Source organism: Symphalangus syndactylus, chromosome 3 (assembly GCF_028878055.3).
Source record: "Symphalangus syndactylus isolate Jambi chromosome 3, NHGRI_mSymSyn1-v2.1_pri, whole genome shotgun sequence".
Taxonomy (NCBI): Eukaryota; Metazoa; Chordata; class Mammalia; order Primates; family Hylobatidae; genus Symphalangus; species Symphalangus syndactylus.
The window spans coordinates 73,855,313-73,878,858 of record NC_072425.2 but is presented as its reverse complement, the minus strand read 5'-3'; the positions used below and the strand labels follow the sequence as shown (position 1 = coordinate 73,878,858).

Here is a 23,546-nt window from a genome sequence, read left to right as displayed (position 1 = left end):
AACTGGGGTTCCATTTTGGGTAAGTAACTCAAGCTCATGAATTCAAGTTTTTTTTCTCTTTAGAATGAGTTTGGTGATATTTGTCCTAAACAATGCTGGTGTTATAAATACCATCTGTACAGTAGGGTTAGGAATACAGCATAATAACTATACTCACCAATTTTTCCTTTCTTTCATTGTATTGTATTTAAAAAATGCAATTTGAACATAATGATAACAGATATAATTTGTCAACCACCAGCTATGAGCCAGACACAGCTGATCATTTAGTATGTATTATTTCTAATAATTACAACAATAACCCTGTAAAATATGCATTTATTATACATCACTACTTTAGAAACAAGTAAACCAAGTCTCAAAGGGGTTTAAATAAATTGCTCAATGTGTTTATTATACCTAATTCATTTTGAATTCAAATTCTTCCTCTCTTTGCATGAGTTTGTCAGTGATTTTGTAGGAAAAGTCGTGATTATTTAAGATTCATTTCAGTAGAGATACACATACACACATACATACACAGAGCTGTTCCATAAATATTGAGTTAGCAATGATACATATAGTAAATCTCAAGTAATAATAATAAAGAACATCAGCCAGGCATGGTGGCTCACACCTGTAATCCCAGCACTTTGGGAGGCTGAGGCGGATGGATCACTTGAGATCAGGAGTTTGACACCAGCCTGGCCAACCTAGTGAAACCTCGCCTCTAATAAAAACAAAAAATTAGCCTGGCGTGGTGACGGGTGACTGTAGTCACAGCTGCTCGGGAGGTTGAGGCAGGAGAATTGCTAGAACCCGGGAGGCAGAGGTGGCACCACTGCATTCCAGCCTGGGTGACAGAGTCACTGTCAAAAAAAAAAAAAAAAATCTATTGACTAATCATTGGTTTGAATGGCTCATACAATGGAAGTGAAGTGAAAGATATTAGCAAAGAGGTTTTTCTTTTTCTGTTTTTGAGAAAAAAATACCTCACCGCAGTCTTGAACTCTGGGCTCAGGTGACCCTCCCACCTCAGGCTCCCAGATAGCTGGGATCACAGGCTCATGTCAACACACACCCTGTTAATTTTTCTTTCAGACGGAGTTTAGCTCTTCTTGCCCAGCCTGGAGTGCAATGGTGTGATCTTGGCTCACCGCAACCTCGCCTCCCGGGTTCAAGTGATTCTCCTGCCTCAGCATCCCAAGTAGCTGGGATTACAGGCATACGCCACCATGCCCGGCTAATTTTGTATTTTTAGTAGAGAGAGGGTTTCTCCATGTTGGTCAGGCTGGTCTCGAACTCCCAACCTCAGGTGATCTGCCCACCTTGGCCTCCCAAAGTGCTGGGATTACAGGCGTGAGCCACCATGCCCGGCCCTAATTTTTCATTAGTTTTTGTATCATCAGTGTCTCACTGTGCTGCCCAAGCTGGTCTCAGACTCCTGGGCTCAAGCAATCTGCCTGCCTCAGCCTCCCGAAGTGCTGGAATTGCAGGCATGACCCACTGTGTCTGACCAGGAAAAAGGTTTTTCAGTAAGAAGTGTTCGTCATGGTAGGACGGACGTACTTAGCTTTTCCACATATATCTTGTAAAGGTGAAGTAGGGGACACACTTAGAAAACTGGGAGAACTGATGAAAAGTACCCAGTTCTAGCTTTAGGCTCTGATTCTTCCTCTAGTGAGTTTTGAGAGGGAGCTTGTTTACTGATGCACTCCCAGATTCACACTGATGCTGTTCTCCTAGGGTTCAGTCTCTATGGAAAATGTCTGGAAACTGGTGTGTGGTCAAGGACTATTGGAACAAGTCCTCGGCCATTTGTAGGGGAGCATATTAGCTTGCTACTTGGGATTTTTTCTTCAAGAATTCGATAAGTAGGAGCATCATTCTGGAACCTAGTTCTTAACAGACATCATCATTTTCCAGTAGTGTAACAAACACATGATGCATGATAGAACTTAATGGTCAATTCAAACCCAACTCAACCCAACTCAACTCAGCACAAATAAATTGTTTTTCTTCCCTTTGTGTAGGGAAAGGCATTTCTCTAGAACTTTATTTAAAAACACAGGATCTTTAAAAAATCTGTTAAAAATTTGTAGTGGAGATCCATTCCTTCTCCAACACCTAGCTAAAATGTAACCTCTGTGTGCTTTTTCTGACCTATATTATCTTTTCTATGGTTCTGTTGTACTTTATACACATCTCTATTACAGCATTTTTCACATGGTGTGGTAATTCCTCCCTCCCTCTCTCTCTTCCATCGATTTTAATCTCACGGAAAGAACATCTTTGTATACCCAACTCCTAGTCCAGTGTCCAGCATAAAATAGATGATCTTTATGTATTTTTCAGTAAATGAATGAGTGACTGATAAATTCTCCAGTTTTGTATACAGATGTAGTCAAACCCCCAAACATTCAAAAGGAATTCATAAAATAAAACACCTCTAGGGCCATCTCATTTAGACTTTGATAGCAGGCCCAAATGAATTATTTCCCTCTACCTATTATCACCATTCCTCCTCTGAAAACTTATAACATGGAATCAGAAGATCCTGCTTACCATTTTTCCAATCATCATTACATACGGGCCCAAATACTTGTTCACGCCGAAGATGTCTAGGAGACGGATATACCAGTAAATGATGTTCACGCAGTAGATGACCCTCCCGTCACTCCTGAAGGGCTGGTCTTGGAGACGAAGGATCATTCCGACAGAAAACAGAAGGATGGCAATGAGGTCCGTGACATTCCAGTATTCCTGCAGCCACACCTTCACTTTCTGTAGCAACTTCCCTGGCTCTGACATCAGAATCTATAAGGCAGGAAGGAGAGCAGGGTTAGGTCTGGTTTCTGTCTCTATTTTCAGCCCAGTTGGGAAGTGCTTGGTCTGTTGGCTGATGTTAGTAGCTTGGCTTTTCTACCTATATCTACTTAAATACTTGCATGCTATAAAAGTCCAATTGAGGTGATTATTCAGCTGCAATATTCCAAAGGCACAGATAAGCAATAATTTTGATTCTTTGGGTGGTGGTAAAATTCTAAGACACACATAAGAGTTTTGCTATAAAATGATTCAATCCTAGTATGCTGCAAATCTCTGAAGTCTTCCTTCATCTCAGTAAACAGTGCCACCATATTGAGTGAGTTCCTCAGGCTGTTCACTTGGGAAGACTCCTCCATTTTTCTCTTTCACATCCCACATCCTCTGCACCAAGTCCTATCACCTCTATTTCTAAATGCAACCTAGCCAACTACTTCTCACCACCTCCACTGCTGCCTCCCTATTCTAAGCTCCATCACATCTTGCAGATTGCAGCAGCCTTCTAACTGGTATCCCCATCATCGTCATTGCCCACTTACCCTCAACCCATCCTCTGAGCAGCACAAATAATGATCTTTAAAAGCCTGGATCTTTAAAGATCTGGCTGGCAATTACCAAGTTATATGCATAGGTAAAAACTCATCAAGCTGCACCCTTAGGAGTTGTTCAATTATAGATAAATTATACCTCAATTTAAAAAAAAGACTTACGAGACAAATGAACAACAACAACAGAAACTAAAGCAAATGATCATAATTGTATGCTTAAGCTTTCTGATGACTTCCATTACAAATAGTGAAAAATCCAAACTCCTTATGGTGGCCTCATTTCACGTCCCACCATATTCTCCCTTATTCTCTACCCTGCAGCCATACTGGTCATCTCTTAAGCATAACAAGTTTATTCGATATTCGGGATGCTTGTACTTATTCCTTCTGTTCAGCACTTTCTTCTCCCAGATCTGTATTTAGCTCCTCTTCATCTTCAAGGTCTCCGATCAAATGTCCCCTTTTTAGGAAGGCCTTTTTTGACTACTTTAGCTGCAGTCGACTTCACGTCCCCAAGTCACTCTCCAATACATTACCCTATTTAGTTTTTTGAAGTTTTTATCACTATATGAAATTATCTTCTGTATGCTTTTATATGTATGTGTGTATGAGTATGTGTGTCTGCCTATCAATCAATCAATCAATCAATCATCTATTTATTCATCCGTCCATCCATTCTTCTCTCTTTCCTAGACTGAAACTCTGAGGGCAGACCCTTTGTACCCCAGGCCTGTTACATAATAGAAACTCAATACATATTTGTCAACAGACTGACTGTTGTGTAGGCACTAACAAACAGCAATTTTCCAGTTCCTTGCATATCCTAACTAACTCCTTTGTGGGACTCTTGCCTTACCTTAAATTTAGAGGGGGCTACCACGCATGGGTCTATAAAATGCACAGCTGGACAGCAGAAGTTGCACCCATCCTGCACCACAGACTGCCCCAGGATGTGAGAAGCCAGGGAACCCCACATAGTGCAGCTGTGCACCAGGGCCACCTTCCTCAATTGCTGGTGTTTACCTCTGAGGATTCCATCTCTTCAGACCATGACCAACCCCTTTCCCCAACTCAGAACCTCTCAAAGGAGAGGAAAGACTGGAGGCAGGTTTATATCCAGCTTTTTGTGTGAATCCTCATGTCCACTATAATGATTTACCTAATAATTCTGAAATACTAATGAAGACAGGTTTTTGTAATTCAGGGCTGGGACTTGGAAGCTGAGTAGGGTACCAGGAGCTACCTGGGAGCCCCATTTTTCACAGGCAGTGTCCTGCCCTAAGCCCTAGCCCAGGGTTTCTAAACTTCAGTGTATATCAGAATCACCTGGAAGGCTGGGTAAACAACTATAGATGCTGGGCCCTCAGTCTGGAGTTTCTGCTTCAGGAGGCTGGGGGTGGGGTGGAGGATTTACATTTCTAACAAGTTCCCAGCTCCTGCTGGTGGCCACAGTTTGAGAACCACTGTCCTAGTCATCAGCAATCTCTCTCTGCAGCTGATGTTGTCCTGATGGCTTCTCACTCTCTGGCTGCATCTTAACAGAGCAAAAATCCGTGTATGTAGCTGGGAGAGAGGGTTGATGGGCAATGCATTGAGCTTTTCCAACCCTTTGCTCACACTTTCCTAAAACCGCTAAACACAGAGGTTTGTAGTATAATTTTTAAACAGTGAAGCATTTTTTGGTAAAGTCCCAACATTAGAAAAAAAAAGAGATGAGAGCAGAACAGTCTGGGGTGAAGTAGAATTGGAAAGTCAAGAATCCCCCCTGCCTCCTCCACCTCTTGAACCAGCTCTCAGGCACCTGTCTTAGAACCCTGGGAGCCTGAGGAGCATCGTGGGGGAGTAGAAAGAGCAGTGAGTCTAGGGACGGATCTGTCAGGTTTCATACTCAGTTGTCCTTTCTAGCTGTGGGATACGGGGAAATTGCTTAAACCCTGAGTCTCAGTTCCCAGACCTGTGCAGTGGGATGTCATCATAGTCACGCCATCAACCTCACAGTTGTCGGCAGGGGGAGGATCCAGATGAGATAACGTCTACCCACGCACGCTGCAAACAGTGCCATGCTATTAAGGGATTACCGGGGCTTGCTTTGGTGACTCCAGGCAGAAGTATGTGGGGCTGGGAATGGGGGTATCATGGGAAACCACAAAGCCTTCCTTGTGTATCCCTGGGAAGGCACCAAAGCATGCAAACTTTTCCACATTTCCAGGATCTTGCGTCTGAGCCCTGGAGGTCCTGCGTGCTGACTGTGAGGAGGCAGGAAGGGCATGGCCTGTGGGGTCCTCACCCTTTGGTCGCCAAGCAACTCTTCAGTGAGTTCAGGGCAGGACACGGGTTGGGGCGCCGCCTCACTGGGCCGCAGAGGAAAAGGTCAGACTCGGAGGTGGTCACCACCTCACTCCCCACAGGAAGCGGGAATCTTCGGTTGACCCCTTCCTGACCCCAGCCTCCAAAGGCCTGCCCTCCCTGCTATTCTATGCCTCTTCAGGAGAAATGGATATCCAGGCCTCGAGGCTCCTGGCAGCCTGCCCGTTTGGCAGCCTCTGCCAGAACAGTCCATGGAGTACAGACTGCTCCCTGTCTTCTCCCAGTCTGGTCCCTGGAGAGACTCCAATCTCCCTGCTCGAGTCCTTCCCTTTTCTGCTTATCATGGGGAAGGAATATGCGTCTAGGCGTTAAATCGCTCGAGCGCCAGCTGGCACAGCACAGCCACAGGGCCCCAGCAGGAGCGGGCCTCAGTTCTCAGAGAGCTGCACAAAGACCAAAGCAAATTTATTACTGTTTTTCAGTTTACAAATGGGAAATCCACAACATTGGTCAAGAAGAAAAGCCACCATGAATGGGAAGACCGAAGTGTAGACGACCAGCTGGAACAAGACAAGGCATTCCTTTTTTTTTTTTTTTTTTTTAAATCCAGGCTTTTGTAAAATGAGACTAGCAGACCCACTCCCAAGTTCTCAGGGTGGGGAGATGGTAGTGGGAGTTAAAATATCCCCCAAATAGTTTAGTTTAAAAACTCAAGGGCTTAAGAGATAAGACATTTTTTATGATCACAATACAACTGCATCTAACAGATACTGCATCTTTTCTCTGGAAGAGAACATTATAGAGCTGAAACCCTTGCCTTTTAACCTGTCTTTGTAATGAAGGCAAGAGTGAAGTTGTGGATTTGTAGGAGTCCTTTTTTCCTGTGGTGCCCAGTATGTTTTCCCACCCACTGCAGTACAGCAGTTAGGGTTGTTCTGAGCTCTTAAAGACTCAGTGGACTTGAATGGGAGCATTTCTTCCAGAAAGGGCCTGTCCTGATTACTGTCATTTCAGGAAAAATGCAGAGAAATCAGCACTACCTCCTAAGCCTGCCTTCCTAATGGCTTTCCCTGATGAAATAGGAGCTTGTGGTGAACCTTGAGCGGGGCTGCAGAGCCCTCTTGTGGACTTTCGCTTGATCACATTCTTTTTAGCAGCTCTGAATCTGATGGGCCCCTGAGGTTAGCTCTGATTTCAAATAAACCATTTAGGGGTGGCATTTTGAAGGCTCCTTTTAGGCCATAGAAGTGGGGGGAGAAAAGAGGGACCCTGCACTCACAGCCCGAAGGATCCGTGTTCAGTTCACCTCGGTGATCCCTACTGCTGGCAGAGTGGTTGGTGCCCAGAAGGTGCGAGCAGAATGTTGAGAAGAAATAAACCAGAGAATAAATCCAATGAGTGAGTGAAAGCAGAGTTCCTCCTAGAGCAGCCGAAACACATCCGGAGAGTCACAGGTATTGGCAGGCTGTGTCCGAAGACACCCAGAATAAGGGGGTGAAATGGGAGTTAAAAGTGGCAAAATCTAGAAAGTCATGGTTATAGGGATGAGGCATCAAAAACAACTAGAGGCCTTCTTGGGACAAAAGCTATGTTAGCAGAGAATAGACCAAATCCTAAGCACTCAGGGAGTTACACCCCTATAAGCACCACACTGTGAAGCCTCCCCAGGTTTGTCAGAGGAGCAAAGCAGCAGCTGTGGTAGCGTTAGAGAAAAGTTTCCGGCTCAATTTGCATCCCAGGCATCTTCCTGTCCCCTCCACCCACAGATAGAACTTAACCACTGTCTTTCTCTTACGTTTTCTTTTATAAAAGCTGTTACCTCTCTCATCTTTTCTATTCCCAGGGTGAAAATATAGGAGATGACGATCCATTCCTGGGTGGACGGCCAGCGTTCCATCTTCACTAACACGATATAGTTGAAGAGCATCAGGTATCCGATATACGCCAGCTGTAAGGAAATACAATACGGTGCTCTGGCTGTTCAGGCCCAGGAGCCCCAGTATCAGCCAAGGCCACTGCACAGCAGCACAGAACAGGGTCAGCAAGCAGGACACAGAATTTATGACAAAATGAACTTGAAGGTGCTAAACTACCAAAAGAATTAGAAAAGACAGTAATACTTGAAAGATTATAATATGCAGTCTTCCTTTTGACCTGTACATGTATCTCTGGGGCTCTGGTGCTTTGTTTAAATCTATGTGTCATGATGCATCATTTTGTCTTGCAGTTACCCATTTTTGTGTTTTCTTGGCTAAAAAGGGAGCCTTGGCTGTCAGTGGCGGCTCTTGCTCAGGCGTGGACCTTAGGTTCTTAAACTAGGGCAGCACAGTGGATTTTTGCCTCATGAATGCCAGGCAGAATAAGTGTCTGTGAGAAGCAAAGGAAGAGGAAGACGCATGTAACACCTGTAAATTGGTCAAACCAATATAAAAATAGCCCAGGCTTAAAGTGCTTCGCTTGTCAGTGCCCTGGGGAGGGTCTTACCTGTTTTCATTTCACCACTTTCCTGCCCTACTCAAGTTAAGATATTCCTTCCTGGTGTCTGCTTCATTGAAACAACACAAGAAAAGACAACACAACTTATAGAAAGGAAAGGGTCTGTGTGGCCTTTTGTGGACGGGAGTGGGGTTTAATCTCCAAGAGGCTCTGGCTCCTTGGGGTTGAATCCTGTTGTGACTGGCTGAATTGCTGGATGTCTGGGAAGAACTCCGCAGGGTTTGGTGACTGTTCCTGGAAGATTCAGTTGTGTCAAGGTGAGTGAAGTGCAGGGAAACTGGTGGCTCTTGCATAAGGGGCTGACCTTGAGGGAAATGGCAGACTAGCTGGGCCTTCCTTAGGCAATGCCTCAAGTCGAGTGAGGTGCTCACTGGCCTTAAGGGCCTCAGGGGCCTCAGGGGCTGTGAGCAGGAACCAAGGGGGAGTTTATTAACTAAAATCTGCTGCACTCTTCAGAGTGGTGTAGCAAAGAATAGACACAGTGTAGGTGAAAGGATTGAGGCCTTGAGGGGTCTGGAGTACTGCATGACTTTGGAGCTGGGAAGGCAGCTTAGAAGGTGGAGGAAGCTGCAGCCTTGCTGGGGGATATGCTGCTTTCTCTGCTAATTCTCTGATGTTTTGAGACAGGGTCCCACTCCTGTCGCCCAGGCTGGAGTGCAGTGGCATTGTGATCTCCGCTCATTGTAGCATTGACTTCCTGGGCTCAGGTGATTCTCCTACTCCAGCCTCCTGGGTAGCTGGGATAACAGGCACGTGCCACCACACCCAGCTAAGTTTTTGTATTTTTAGTAGAGACAGCATCTCACTTTTTTGGCCAGGCTGATCTCAAACTCCTGGGCTCAAGAGATCCTCCTATCTTGGCCTCCCAAAGTGCTGGGATTATAGGCATGAGCCACCATGCCCAGCTGAATGGATTCTTCCTTTGTTTTTTTTGGAGACTGAGTCTTACTCTATTGCCCAGGCTGGAGTGCAGTGGTGCCATCTCGGCTCTCTGCAAACCTCCTCTTCCTGGGTTCAAGTGATTCTCGTGCCTCAGCCTCTGGAGTAGCTGGGATTACAGGCACCCGCCACCGCGTCCGGCTAATTTTTGTATTTTTAGTAGAGACCGAGGTTTCACCATGTTGGCCAGGCTGGTCTTGAATTCCTGACCTCAAGTGATCTGCCCACCTCGGCCTCCTAAAGTGCTGGGATTACAGGTGTGAGCCACTGCACCTGGCCTAAATGGAGTCTTAATATGACTCCAAGGTATCGCTGAGACCCCATTACACTGACACATTTGCAGACGCAACTGTTGCACAAAAGTCCCTCATCTCTTAAAGGGTGAAGTATGTCGGAGTTAAATAAGATCACTTATGAGAGCTGGACTTCTGGGCTCACTCTCTATCTGCGTGGTTTGTGCTGGCACACCCCCCACCCTCAGGGGCCTATCAATCATTTCAACCTATGCCTAGGTTCCTTCCCCTCCACATCTTCAGGAGCATTGGCAAATCATGAAAACTTCTCCTGAAAGACTTCACTTAAAGTTGTGTAGGACGCTGTTTAAAAATCAGTTCAAAATGGAACTTGGTTCATATGGTTTCCGTTTACCATTATTATACACTGGCATTAATTCTGTAGTCCTGTGAGTACAGACTGCAAAAAACAAAAAAAGGACTTCAGTGGTTAGAACTCTAAAATATACTCTCAGCCTCCTTCTGACTTGAAATCTTTCTTTCTCCTTGTTGCTTCCTTCTCTTAGTTGGGTCAAATTCCATCACTTGTAGCTGAAATGAATATTGTTAACTGCCCTGGTTTTATCATTTTGCCCAAATCATTGCAATACATTCCAAAACATTATCTTCTCTTGTCATATGTAGGCCCAGTGACATGCGCATTCTTCCAGAACCTCTGCATTTTAATACTTAAGTAACTCCTTGAACCTATTCTAATACTTAAGTAAGTAACTCCTTGAACCTACATCTGTCCTCTGAATACAAGTCTAATGTGTTCAGTGGAAGGAAGGTAGGCATAGATATCAGTGAAGCTTGGATTTAAATCTCAGCTCATATACTTCCTAGATGTATCATCTTTTGTAAGGTTAACCTGCCTGGGCCTCCATTCTGTAACATGGGGATCACTTCCACTTTCCTTATAGGGCCTTTATAATGACTGGGGATCTATATATCTGTTTGTCTGTATCTCTCAACACACAATAAATGCTGGCTAATATCCACCTCTTTTTTTTTTTTTTCAAGATGCTTCTGTTATTCTTTTTGTCTCCTCTTCCCTTAGTCCTTACTTCCCTTTGATCCCCAATTAACTGTTCACACCTCTCTCTTTTTTTTAAATTGCCCTCATTATTGGTTATATTTCCTCCACTTTCATCATTTTTAGCCCCTGCCTGTTTTTTACATCACAGTTACTCTATAATGAACTTTTCCCATAGTCAAGCTATAATATAATATTTTGGGACAACTCTCAAAATACAGACTTCTGAAAATAGGGTCTTATGTTTAGATGGCACAACAGAGGACTGGCTGCTGTCCTGGAAGCAGCCTATCATAGAACTCACCAACATTCATGCAGCCTTGCTGTAGATTATCTCGACATGACATGCTTTATGTGTGTGTGTGTGTGTGTGTGTATATATATATTCTGTAAGCTTTAACAACCTGTATGTAGAATTTCCAAGCTTTTGAACCTATGAGTCTTATTTAAGTCAGTGGGAGAACTCTAAGAATTTGTATTTTATTAACATATATTCTTTCTGTACATTTTCCATTAACTAAGATTCATGCTTCTTAAACTATCAAACACAAGCACTAAAGCCTGCCACAGTTTGCGATGGATCCCTGGTGGGGCTTTGCTCTTCCTCACTTCTTCCTGGGCCTTTTTCTACTGCCTCTGGAGAGCAGAGGGGCACATGGTCTTGTAGAGGATAGAGTTGGTCACTACTAGAGAAACTCAGAGCACGCACTGTGTCCTCTGACCTGCAGCCACTTCACACCTCGAATTTGAACCCTCTCCAGATGGATACCTGAAATAGGCTCTCAACCCAAGCAGGGTCTAGGAGCCAGTTGGACCCCTGCCTCCTTTCTTCTTGGACCAGAAGAGGACCCAACCTGCTCCTAGAGAAACTTGCTACGATGCAGAAGTGAGGTTATATGGAAATGAAGTGTGTCCTACCTTTCAGAAACTTGGGAGAGTAGGAGAGACCATTTTTGGAAATCTGGTGAGAAATACTCTTACAGAGAAAGACAGCCCAAAGCACATGGGACCTTCAATCTGAAATTGAATTGTATTGTTAAGCATGTCTGGTGATTCAAAAGACTGGCATACCTCATTTCCAGTCACTTCCTCAAGGCCTGGGCTTTGTCAATATGTGAAGATGGATTTTGGAGAATCATGTAAACACAATTGAACAGATCTGGGGGATCCAGTCTGATAGGTTTGTTGAGGTGAACCCAGTCAGCTACGCAGAAGGGTGCTGGACACACAGCCCTCCCCACCCCCAAAGAGGCAGCCTCCCAACAAGCTGCCAGTGACATAAGCAAAGTAGCGTGTCTCAAGTGTCTCTAATCATAAGATTCGCCTGGGAAGCTGGTTAAACTAACACAGCCTCTTAGGCTTCTTCCTGAAGACTGGATTCCATGGGTCTGTGATGGGGCTAGAAATTTTCATTTCTAACAAAACACCCTTGTCATCATGGACGTTTTAGAGATACTGATACTATTATTTCTACTGATTTCTGCTCTCAGGAGTCTGTGAACTTTTTCTGTAAATGGCCAACTGGTTAACTTTTAAGGCTTTGTAGACCTGATAGTCTCTCCCTGTCTCTCACTACTCATCAACTTGATGTGGTAGCACAAAAGCAGTCAGCCTATTGCTAATGGTAAATGAGGTTTAGCCTAAAGCTGCCTCCTTACATATTTTAAGTTCGGCCTAATGTTTTCTCTGTACATTGTGAACTATAACAAATGAAGGTGTAACAAGACCAATCAATCACTGAGTTCCGGTCAATCAAATGTAGCCAACTGCTCAAACTGTGTTCAAATAAGGCAAACGCTGAGCTGTAACCAATCCAGCTGTTTCTGTACCTCACTTCCGTTTTCTGTATGCCACTTCCCTTTTTCTGTCCATAAATCTTCCACCACGTGGCCCTGCCAGAGTCTCTGAGCCTACTCTGGCTTGGAAGACTGCCCAATTCATGAATCGTTCATTGCTCAATTAAACTCCTTTAAATTTATCGGCTCAAGTTTTTCTTTTAACAGAAATCAAGAGTCTGCCTGTGTTCCAATTATTTATGGCCATTAAAATTTGAATATGTGTTTCAAGTATTCCTTTTCAAATTTTATTTCAACCTTTTAAAAATGTAAAAACCATTCTCAGTTCGCAGGCCACAATCATAGGCCATGGGTTGAATTTGGCCCAACAGCTGTAGTTTGCCAAGCCCTGTTCTAGGCTAACAGTTGGGGTATCATAATATGAAAGGAAGGGCAGACTTGGGTGTCAAATAGCTGCAAAAATATTATATCTTGGGCTGGGCGCAGTGGCTATTGCCTGTAATCCCAGCACTTTGGGAGGCCGAGGCAGGCCCATAGCTTGCAGCCAGCAGTTCAAGACCAGCCTGGCCAACGTGGCAAAACCCCATCTCTACTAAAAATACAAAAATTAATTAGCCAGGTGTGGTGGTGAACACCTGTAATCCCAGCTACTCGGGAGGCTGAGACATGAGAATCACTTGAATCCAGGCAATGGAGGTTTCAGTGAGCCAAGATCGCACCACTGCACTCCAGCCTGGGTGACAGAGTAAGACCTTGTCGTCTCCTAAATAAATAAATATTATCTTGATAAAATAGTTGTTAGGATTACAGAGAGTACTTAAATAGTACCTAGAACATTGCCTCAAACTTAGTAGGTACTCATTAAAAGATATTTTTGTTGAGTGGATGTATGAACACAACACTGATCATCTATTGCTGTGCAATGTGAATAGCCTAGAAGAAACAATAGTCACAGTTACATTGTCCTTATATGTCAAGGGACTGTTCTAAGTGCTTTATATGTTTTAACACATTTAATCTTCATTAAATCCTATAAAATCGGAACTACTATTATTGGCATCTTAAGAAAACTGTGGACAGAAGGGGAAATTAAGTTGTTTGAGGGCACACGGTAAGAGGTGCAGATGGGATTCCCACCCAGGCTGTCTGATTGATTCCAAAGTCCATGCTTGTCACCACTAAGCTGTTTTCTGCAAGGTTAAAAATAATATAGCGCTGTATAAAATATATGAATAGAAATGATTTTTGCATGCCTCAGTTATTTTTGGGGGGAGAGAATTTTTCTCTTTTCCTAACATTGATAAATTTGAATTTTTACTTCACTGAAAACATCTAATATTTATATTTCGATAATATCCTATCTTTTCGCAAGACTACACTTTAAAGTGGTAGTTTCCGAATGGTGGCAATTTTATCCCACAAGGGGACATTTAGCAATGTCTGGAGACATTTTGATTGTCATACTTGGGGGATGAAAAGTTGCCACTGAGTAGAGGCCAGGGATGCTGTAAAACATGCTACCTGTTGGGGACAGCCCCCCACAATGAAGAATTATCCTGCCCTAAATGTCAATAGCACTGAAGTAGAGAAACCCAGCTTTAAAGTCAATGTTAAGTGTTAGCACACAGGACCACATGAAAAGCACCTCATCTGGTCATTTGAGTCATTTTGGCCTCAGATTCAGATTATCCTGTTGCTGACTCAAATGACTGCTACGCAGCTGGTTGTGGAAAGGGCTAAAAATACAGATGCACTATCCTTCATCTGGCACAGTTCCACCGTGGCTGGAAAGAATCAGAGGTGACCTGGGCCAAAAGCTCATCTTAAAAAAAAAAAAAAATCACTGAACAGTAGAAGTAGAGAACCAATAATTGAACCATTTCTACCATATCAGGAGGTCATTTCAGGGACAATCCACTCTTTTGTAGGCAGAAAATATTTACAGGATGTGCATACTGAACAATATTTGCCATGATTGTAGGTTGCCTTTGAGTAGTTTTTGCTGCTGTGGTTTGCATATTGTTAATTGTGTTGGAACAAGAAAGGGTGTTTGATGACACTAGCAGACTGGGAGTAGTTACACGCGCACACACACACACGCATACACACACTACCTTCTTTAGTGGTGTTACTTCCACACTCTCCTCGCTCCTTACCCACCAAAAGTACCCCCAAATCCAGGACTGGCATCTAGAATGGGCAAGTGTGATCTAGCCCTCATCCATTCAAAACAAGGAAGTATTTCGGAAAAGAACATCTACTTTCCTGCTAGGCAAGACTCATTCTCATCTCACCTCTATTTCTGTTAGTACTCCCCTCCACCATTTCCTTTATTTTCTGAGAGGAGGCAAAATGTGGCCTGTGAAAGCTGCCTAACAAACGCCACAAATCTTGCAAAGCTATTGAAAAAGCAAGGTCACAGAACTTTCACTCTCGTGTGTGCGGCACTTATGACTTGCAGAGAAAACCACACAGATGCATGAGAAATGGACGTTGGCTCCTTGTGGCCATCCACTAGGAAGGAGAAAAGGAAATGTGCTTACTGTGTAGAACCAGAACTTCACGATGGGTGCATTGTAGAATTCATAGATTTTTCTGCCGAGGGGGATTAACCGGTGCCTGCTCTGAACTTCCTCTTCATCCTTCTTCCTGGAGGACTCCCCGTTGTTTCGTCCCAACATTGCCTATGTTGGAAGAGAATCGATACCATGATGACAGGGCTCTGGAGAGCATGTTGTTCAGTGTGCTCACTTTACAGATGAGGAAACGATGCTCATAGAACCTAAGAACCCAAGGCCCCAGAGATTTAGAGGTTGTTCCTTTCCTAAGAGCGCATTTGCACTACACGTACAATCTGTGAATACCCTTTGCCTGAGATGGAAGGCCTTGGGTATATTTCTTGATCATTCTCTTCTCTTCCACCCTGGGACTTCTAGAAGATGTGGGTTATAGACGATACTCAGAGTCCAGAGAGGAAGAAAGAGTGTAGCCCGGGAAGGCCAGGCTTCAGGAATCTATTCTTCCTCCCCACCTGCTCTCTTTCTATATATCATGAAACAGGCTAGATCTCGGTTCAAATTCTGTCTCTTCAAGTGATAATGACCCTTAAGTCAAAGGTAAATTGGACCAGGATACCTAATTTATCCAAACATTGTGAATACTCAAGAGGTAAATTATCTGCAGTGCCAAACCTCTTTTGTTTATAAATTACCCAGTCTCAGGTGGTATCTTTATGGCCGTGTGAAAACAGGACTAATACAGTTAGAGACATCTCCCTGACCCTTAGGCATGTGCCTTGGTTCCCTGATTTTAAACACTGTAAATCCTGAATTACTGCTGGTACTAGTTTTATGGCAGTTCCTGTGAACACTGCCTTCCTCTGCAACTACGTGGGACTAGGAGAAGGATTCCATTCAGGCCTGACCTGGAGAGGTCCTCATCTCCAAGCTGCTGGAAATTTCCTTGAGAACAGAATCATTTCCTTTTCATTCATGACAACAGTAGCAGTGACAACTATAATGATTTAACTGAGAAAGAGTTCTAGGCCCTGGGTCACTCAGACGGGAGACTGAATCCTATCTCAGACGCTTCAAATTGGTGGCACCACGGGAAAGGTTTTTAACCACTCTGAGACTTACTTTCTTTAACTGCAAAATGAGGGTAATAAAGTACTCACTATAGGGTTGGCCTACAAGTCAGGTAGCATCTGGCACTTAATAAGTGCTCAGTAAACACTAGCTAGGCTTTAAAGTGAACTGAGACCTTCTTGGACACTCTTGATTAAAATGATCTAGTTGAGATCACTCACTCACTAGAACAAAAAAGTGTTATTAGAATCTATAACAACAGCATAATTTCTTGACTTTAATTCTTCGGTACTGGTCTAACACAAAGCTAGTTTCACAAAGTTTGGAGATTTTTATTACATATGAAGACAGGGTAAGACTTTATAACTGCTCAGGACTGACAAGGATTTGGGGCAAGACAGAGTACTGGGAAACGAGCTTAAAGTTGAGAGAGCTCATTATAGGAACAATGCATTAGTTTTGAAGTTGAGAATAGAGACAATCCTAGATAATTCTGGCTTAAAACCACTTTACCTAAAGTATACAAATATTAGTTTCAACTACTTGGTTCATTATCTCAAATATCCACTTTACTCAACTATGTAATAATCACAAATGATTGACCTGTAACCAATAGGATTTCTGGAGAAGGTAACTTCCATTCCTTTGTGGACTCTGGCTGGAAAAGTCCCTTGAGTTAATAAAGTTAGATTCCATACTAAGACTTATTGAAGTGTGCATTTTCATCAGTGAGTAGAGTAAATCTTTCTGATGGACATGGCACACTAGACTGTGATAGAGTTGTACAAATACTGATCATTGACCTCAAGAAACTCTGAGGTTACATGACATTTGGCTGTCTATAATTTATGTAACATAATTATCATGCCTCTGTTCTGCTTATTTATATGCTTGAGAATCTAATGCTGTTTGGGGACACAATGAGATGAGAGTAAAAATAGCCAGAAGGTTTTTAGGCATCTTGGAGAGTGGCATTTTGGGGTAACTTCTGAGGGATGGTGACTTTCCCAACAGAGCTATAGACATGCCCTGGGTCTGTGGACTTGTGGGGACTTTATTAGGCAAAGTGGAGACATTTATCCAGCACTGCATTCAAAACAAAAACAAAAATCTGTTTTGCTTTTATTATTCAGATATATTCCAGCATGAATGCATTTGTAAAAGGCTTGTCTTTCATGGGTTTAAGTAAAGCATTTTTGACATTTCATTAATTCCAGCCTAAGCAGCTTAACTTGTGATTTTGTTGATGTCTTTTCTCTGTATTCAGACATTTCCTTTGACATTCCTTAAAGCAGAATCAAACAGGGTCAAATATAGACAAAACTGCACAGCATGATTTGAGAATCTATGCTGGCTAGACACAGATGTCAAGGCTGAGACAGTTCTCTTGAGGTAAACTAAACGACTAAAAGCTACAAAAATGGAGTGAATTGAGGTTGATATTTTCGTGTATTGTTTTGGAAGGGCCAAAGGAAAATGTCCCATTCCAAGAGAGGATATACTGGTTTAACACAGAAGCTCAAATATCAATCCCATAAAAGGAGGGGAGGTGCCAATGAGCTACACTCTGCAGTTCTGTCCAAGTTCTGTCCACTGACCAGTGCCCAAGCAGTGACAGAATTTGCCATCAGAGTCAAGGGAAGGGTCCACTTTACAGACAACTGCTGTCCAGCCCTGAGTTTACCAGGCCACATGTCCTTTCCTTCTTTGCTTCTCCCTGCTGTTTCTGCCTGTGGAGAAGCAGCTCGGGCAGCAATGCTCTTGCAGAGCCTTCTACTGGGCTCTTAGTAAACGATGCCAGGGTCTACTGTCTTGTTACTAAACTTTGCTCTTAGTCTAGAGATGCATCTTTTATGGTGGCTTCTTGAAGGATCAGATTCTCAAAGCTCTAGGCTGAGCGGGGGAAGCTACCTCCCTTTGCTTTCTTGCTTGAGACCCAACCAGAGAGAATGCTGATTCAGTTTCTGGATGTCTTCCTAGGAAGTGTGCTGATGTCAGGACTGTGCCACACTTGACTTTGGAGGCTCATTCATCACTTTTGGATTCCTTCTGCTACATGGTGGACCAAATCAGCTGACCACGCTTGAGACTAGAGAGACATTCTCTCTCACCCTTAACCTATTGTCTAAAAGTGTGGCTGATGGAGTCTATATGCCTGGGTTCCAATCTTAGCTTTGCCATGAACAGGCTGGGTATCCTTGAGCAATTTAACCTTTATGAGTGTCAGCTTCCTCATTTGTAAAATGGGGATTAGGGCTGGGGTGGTGGCTCACGCCTGTAATCCCAGCACTATGGGAGGCCAAGGCTAGAGGACTGCTTGAAACCAGGAGTTCAAGATTAGCCTGGGCAATCTCTTAAAAAAAAAAGGCCAGGTATTGTGGTGTGCCCCTGCATTCCCAGCTACTTGGGAGGCTGAGGTGGGAGGTTCCCTTGAGTCCAGAAATTTGAGGTCACAATGAGCTATAATCACACCATTTTACTCCAGCCTGGGTGACAGAGTGAGATCCTGTCTCTAAAAATAAATAAATAAATAAAATGGGGATAATAATAGTGCCTATCTTGTGGGACTTTTGTGAGGATTCCATTAGTAAGTATGTGTAAAGCACTTAGCACTGTTAAAACAGTATTAGTTCACAGTGTGTCAGTCTCCAATATAAGTAGTTTACAGGCACACTTTTTACACTAGACAACTACTTGTGAGGTAGACAACATTATTGTTCCTATGTTTGAGGTTATAAAATTGTGCCCAAGGTCACACAACAAGTAGGTGATGGGGCAGGATTCTGGCTTCAGAGCACATGTTCAGCTGAAATATTCAATAAAGATTCAGTATTACTATTGCCAATTTTCTTCTAATGATCAAACTATTATATTCTATTCAGAGGACAAAATTATGGTGAGATTGTTAGGGAAGACCGTCATCTGTTACAGAGCTGAGCCGACTCCTCCACAGATTTTTATACAAATCCTCAAACTGAAACAAAAGTTGGCCTTTCATTCAGTAAGTCAGGGATTGTGTCTGCAAATAGATCTTTAGGAAAAGCCTACTGGAAGGAAATATTGTTTACCTGCAGTAGAAACAATTCACACTGCTGTCCTCCTAGGATAATAATGCAAAGGCCTTTTGTCACCTGAGCAAAACTGGTTTTTGATTTCACCCCTTATAGCTTCTTCTGGGTCACTACAGCAATGGTCATTGGCGGGGGTGGTGAGGGAGGGTGAGGCATATTGAGAAAGTCCTTATGGAGCTGTTGCTTGATGACTTCCAAGCTATGAAGCCTTGTTTGTCCCTTTAACAGCATGTGATATTTTTAGCCTCTGCATATGAGCCAGTGGCAGTCACGCTGCTCAGGCGGGGGTTGCAAGAAGCTGTCCCATGTCCAGCTGCCCCTTTCCCTCTGCAGAACAAAGCTTCTATGCTCTATAATTACACCAGGAAGAGCTAATAAAAGCTTTGCATACAAACCTCAAAATTCAATTAGTGCTGTAATTGCGAGCCTGACCCTGAAGACAGATACAGGCTTAGCTTCTGATCCGCAGAACAGTACCAGCTCAGTGAAGCCGGCTGCTCTCAAATCATGGATTCCCTTTCCTTCTCTGTGTACTGAGACAGACACATCATCTGGTTTTTCAAAAGGCTTTGCTTGTTTGGAAAATGTAGAGTGTCTTGCTTTAGAATTTCATTGGTTTGTCCTGCACCACTAGCTGGCTGCAAGATTTCACATATGGGTGGATCCTACGGTCATGTTATTTACACTTTTCCAATACCCTGGTCTCAATACTGAAATGAAAGCATTCCATGATTAAACCTGGTGGAAGGCTGGGAACAGATGTCTGACCTAAGGAGTTACTGAATCTTGAGCATATCGGTGGGACAAGTGGATTAGGAATTCTGCCCACAGGGAATAACTGTGCAGTGTTTTCTTACTGTGAGCTCCATGTCCTCTTCCTCTTTTTCCTTTGTGGGCTTCTCTGGTTCTTCTGCCTCCTTCTCTTGGAGGTGGATTTCCTGGGCCTGAGACATGTAGGGCATGTCGTCTTTGTTCTTGAACTCCAAGCTGAGAATTGAAGGAGGAAGTAGAATTCCCAGAATTACCTAAAGTAATAATAATGATAATAATAATAATCACATTTAAAGGATTAAGATTAGGGTGGTTGTTTAGAATCAGAGAGCCTGAGGTGTGGGGTATAAGAGTGTGTGCGTGTGTGTGTGTACACGTGCACACACAGTTGTTATATGCCCTGTGGGGAACCTGGACATCCAAATAACTAACATATTAATACTAAGAGGATCATTTTGTCCCATCTAGGAAATATTTTGCACAGCTCAGTCTCATTTTTGGAGGAAAAAAGCATTTTGCCCAAATTTGTCTTACCCAATTAACACCCACTTTGCATGTGGGTAACAGAGGAAAAAGGGACTCTATTTAAGGCAAAAGTGGGAAAGAATTCAGATTTACATTTAGCCATTAGACAGCCCTTGATTTTGACTGTGAAATCAATTCATACATCTGTCCATTGGCATTTTTTTTTTTTTTGCTAATGTGTCAAGTGGAGTGGATTATGTGTTATCTGATTATCTCTGTAAAAAAAAAAAATGCTGTCCTAAGTTGACCTTGAGAGAATACACGTAGGAAAGCATTTAATTTATGTTAGGGCATCTTCCTGGTATTTGCTACGATACAGCAGAAACACACACATACATACACACACACACACACACACACACACACACCCCAGTGGGCTCTGTATGCGCTGAGAGGGTCCCCTTGCACACAAGCCCCAGGAGAAGCCAGCACTGTATTTCTCTCATGTATAAACATCACACATAAATCTATGCAAGGACACTAAATACGGAAGCCTTTCTTCTGAGAGGGCGGTCTCATTCTTCAGAATGAACAAGTGTGTTTCTGCCTGACAATACTGACGTCTGACTGTATTCCCCAAGTCCTCTCTCACCTCTTCTCTCAATCCTAAAACAATTCTGGGGCACAAGGCTTCTGAAGATGAACCTCCTTGAAGAAACTGTTCCAAGGTGAGGGGCTAAGACCCCCCTTAAGGGTCAGTAAAAATGATCCTCAAGTAATGAGGCAGGGACAGTGCTTGCTTGAATGCCCACAGGGACGCCAAAGTAGTTCAGGGAAAATGGCTGTGAATTCATGACGCTGAATTCTGGGTGCCTGGCTGGCCTGCGAAGGCTCAGGTGGCATGCTGGCATCTTCAGGGGACATGACACCCTGTCCTCGGAGCTGAGAGCCGGCTTGGCTCCCTTCCTGAGGCTGGGCTTGGCGGTCACCAGCAGTGTGGCTATGGAGTGCCCATGACCCACATCAGAGAACCTTTCCGTGACTCTAGGCCAAGAGCCCACAGGAAGAGTGGTATGGAGAAGGGGTATTGGTCCCATAAAATGGTGGGTGTCAGGGGCAAGGGTGAGGTTGGGGAGGGGAGGAAATGGGAAGTGGGGCCATATAGGTCAAAGGGAACAAAGTTGCAGATATGTAGGATGAGTATGTACCATACAGATGTAATGTACAATACGAGGACTCTAGCTGAAATATTGTACTGTATACTGGAAATTTGCTAAGAGAGTAGATTTTAGGTGCTCTTACACACACAGGGAAGGGTAATGAGGCAAGATGATGGATATGTTAATTTGCTTGACTAGAGTGACCATTTCACTATGTATATCAAAACATCATGTATGATATATGCCAGTGGTTCATGCCTGTAATCCCGGCACTTTGGGAGGCCAAAGCGGGTGGATCACTTGAGGTCAGGAGTTCAAGACCAGGCTGACCAACATGATGAAACCCCGTCTGTACTAGAAATACAAAAATTAGCCAGGCATGGTGGCTTGTGCCTCGAATCCCAGCTACTCGGGAGGCTGAGGCAGGAGAATTGCTTGAACCTGGGAGGTGGAGGTTGCAGTGAGCCAAGATCACACCACTGCACTCCAGCCTGGGTGACAGAGCAAGACCTTGTCTCAAACAAAAACAAAAACAAAAACAAAACCCTCAAAAAACCTATCTTGTTGTATACCTTAAATTAAAACAAACAAAACACTCCCAATATTCTTTCAGTCTTCCATCTCCCATTTTTGTCTTTCTTTTCCTTTTTCAGTTTCACATTTTCCTTGAAAAACACTGAAAAGAACATAAAAACAGCAAACGCTATACACCATCCTATTTCCCTTAAAAACAGTAACATCCCTTTCATAGTCCATTCAACCTAAGAGGTAACCGCTGCTGATAATTTACGATGTGTCCTTCCTGGTTTTTATAGGATAATTTATACAGACATAACTATACATAGACACATTAAAAATGGCCTCAGATTATACACAGTGGTCTGTGACTTGTTTTTCTTCATTTAAGAATAGATTAGGATTATCTAGCAACGGCTTTCCAAGTAAATCTATCTCAGTTTTATTTTAGTTTAAAAAGACCTCTCAAGCACATCTGGTAAGAGCCAATGTCTCTATGACATGATGCCAAGGAGGGCCAGGGGTTCAGGCACCCTCCGCAGTGACAGGTGGCCTAGGTGGGGACTCCTGGTGCAGCTGGCTTTGCTCGTGCAAATGGCAGCCCCTGCAGTACCTGTGCATGGCCATCCCCTTTGACTCCTCTGAAAAATATTAATGTCCAGGCATCCTCTACAGAGATGCTGATGCAGCAGGACCCAGGGGGAGGCCCCAGCCTCTATATGGAATAAACAAAACCAAGCAACACTCTACAGGATTCTGAGGCACAGTCAGGATTTAGAACCTCCCTCCTGAGATAAGAGGATGCCCAATCCCATGGCAGATTTTGCTGGGAAAACTCTAACCCACCCGCCGGTCCTCATAGCCAGGAGGGCCTTGTTGGGTGTGCTGACCTTGAGGCCTGAGTTCTTGCGCATGCGGAGCCGGCCCATCCACATGTCGGTGAGCAGCATCTGGCTGCACGTGTGCGCGATGAAGTCGCGGTGTTTGGCAGCCACAGCAAGCTGCAGGCACGTGGCGTTGCTCCAGTTCTTCAGCTCATATGTCAGCAGTTTCATGGCCAGCTGTTCGTCCTGCTTGTAGGACTGGTCCAGGAGCTCCACAGCCAGCTGGCCAAAGTCTCTGAAAGACAGAATGGGTGGAAGAGTCCTTCAGGTCAGCTTGGAGACTTAAAAGTGGACCTTCTGGCCAACCAGAAAATGGGGTCACTGGGTGATGTAGCTGTTTCATATGGGGTCTAGTCTGTTTGTAAATTCATCCAGCCAACATCCACTAAGCATCTACTATGTGCCAGATACCATGTATAGAACTGGGGGTATAAGTCAAACAATATATGATCTCTGTACTCAGGCTCTCAGATTCAGTCATATGAGTGTAGGAGGTGGAACAATCAATCAATAGAGTACAGTATGTCTTCATCTTCTTCTTCTTCTTCTTTTTTTTTTTTTTTTGAGACAGGGTCTCTCTCTGTTTCCCAGGCTGGAGTGCAGTGGAATGATCATGGCTCACTGCAGCCTTGACCTCCTGGGTTCAAGAGATCCTCCCACCTTAGCCACCTGAGTAGCTAGTACTACAGGCATGCACCATCACACCCAACTAATTTTTAATTTTTTCTGGAGATGGGGTCTTGCTATGTTGCCCAGGCTGGTCTTAAACTTCTGGGCTCAAACGATCCACACACCTCAGCCTCCCAAAGTGCTGTGATTACAGGCATGAGCCACTGCACCAGGCAGTATGTCCTGTTAAATGTGTCAAACTTCAGTTCAAATTCCAGACTTGC

The 23,546-nt window shown here is 43.8% G+C and overlaps 1 protein-coding gene across 23 annotated transcripts in view; it reads right to left on the bottom strand.

The window, feature by feature from the left end:
* The window catches only part of TRPM3 (transient receptor potential cation channel subfamily M member 3), a 943,194-nt gene that overhangs the window by 71,752 nt on the left and 847,896 nt on the right, over positions 1-23,546 (bottom strand). For all 23 annotated transcript variants that reach the window (XM_055272296.2, XM_055272299.2, XM_063636996.1 and 20 more), the window contains 5 exons: positions 22,660-22,888; positions 19,715-19,882; positions 14,743-14,883; positions 7,480-7,608; positions 2,545-2,796 (listed from right to left, as the gene is read on the bottom strand). In XM_055272296.2, the coding sequence (XP_055128271.1) occupies positions 2,545-2,796; positions 7,480-7,608; positions 14,743-14,883; positions 19,715-19,882; positions 22,660-22,888 (919 nt within the window). The remainder of the gene's footprint in view (positions 1-2,544; positions 2,797-7,479; positions 7,609-14,742; positions 14,884-19,714; positions 19,883-22,659; positions 22,889-23,546) is intronic.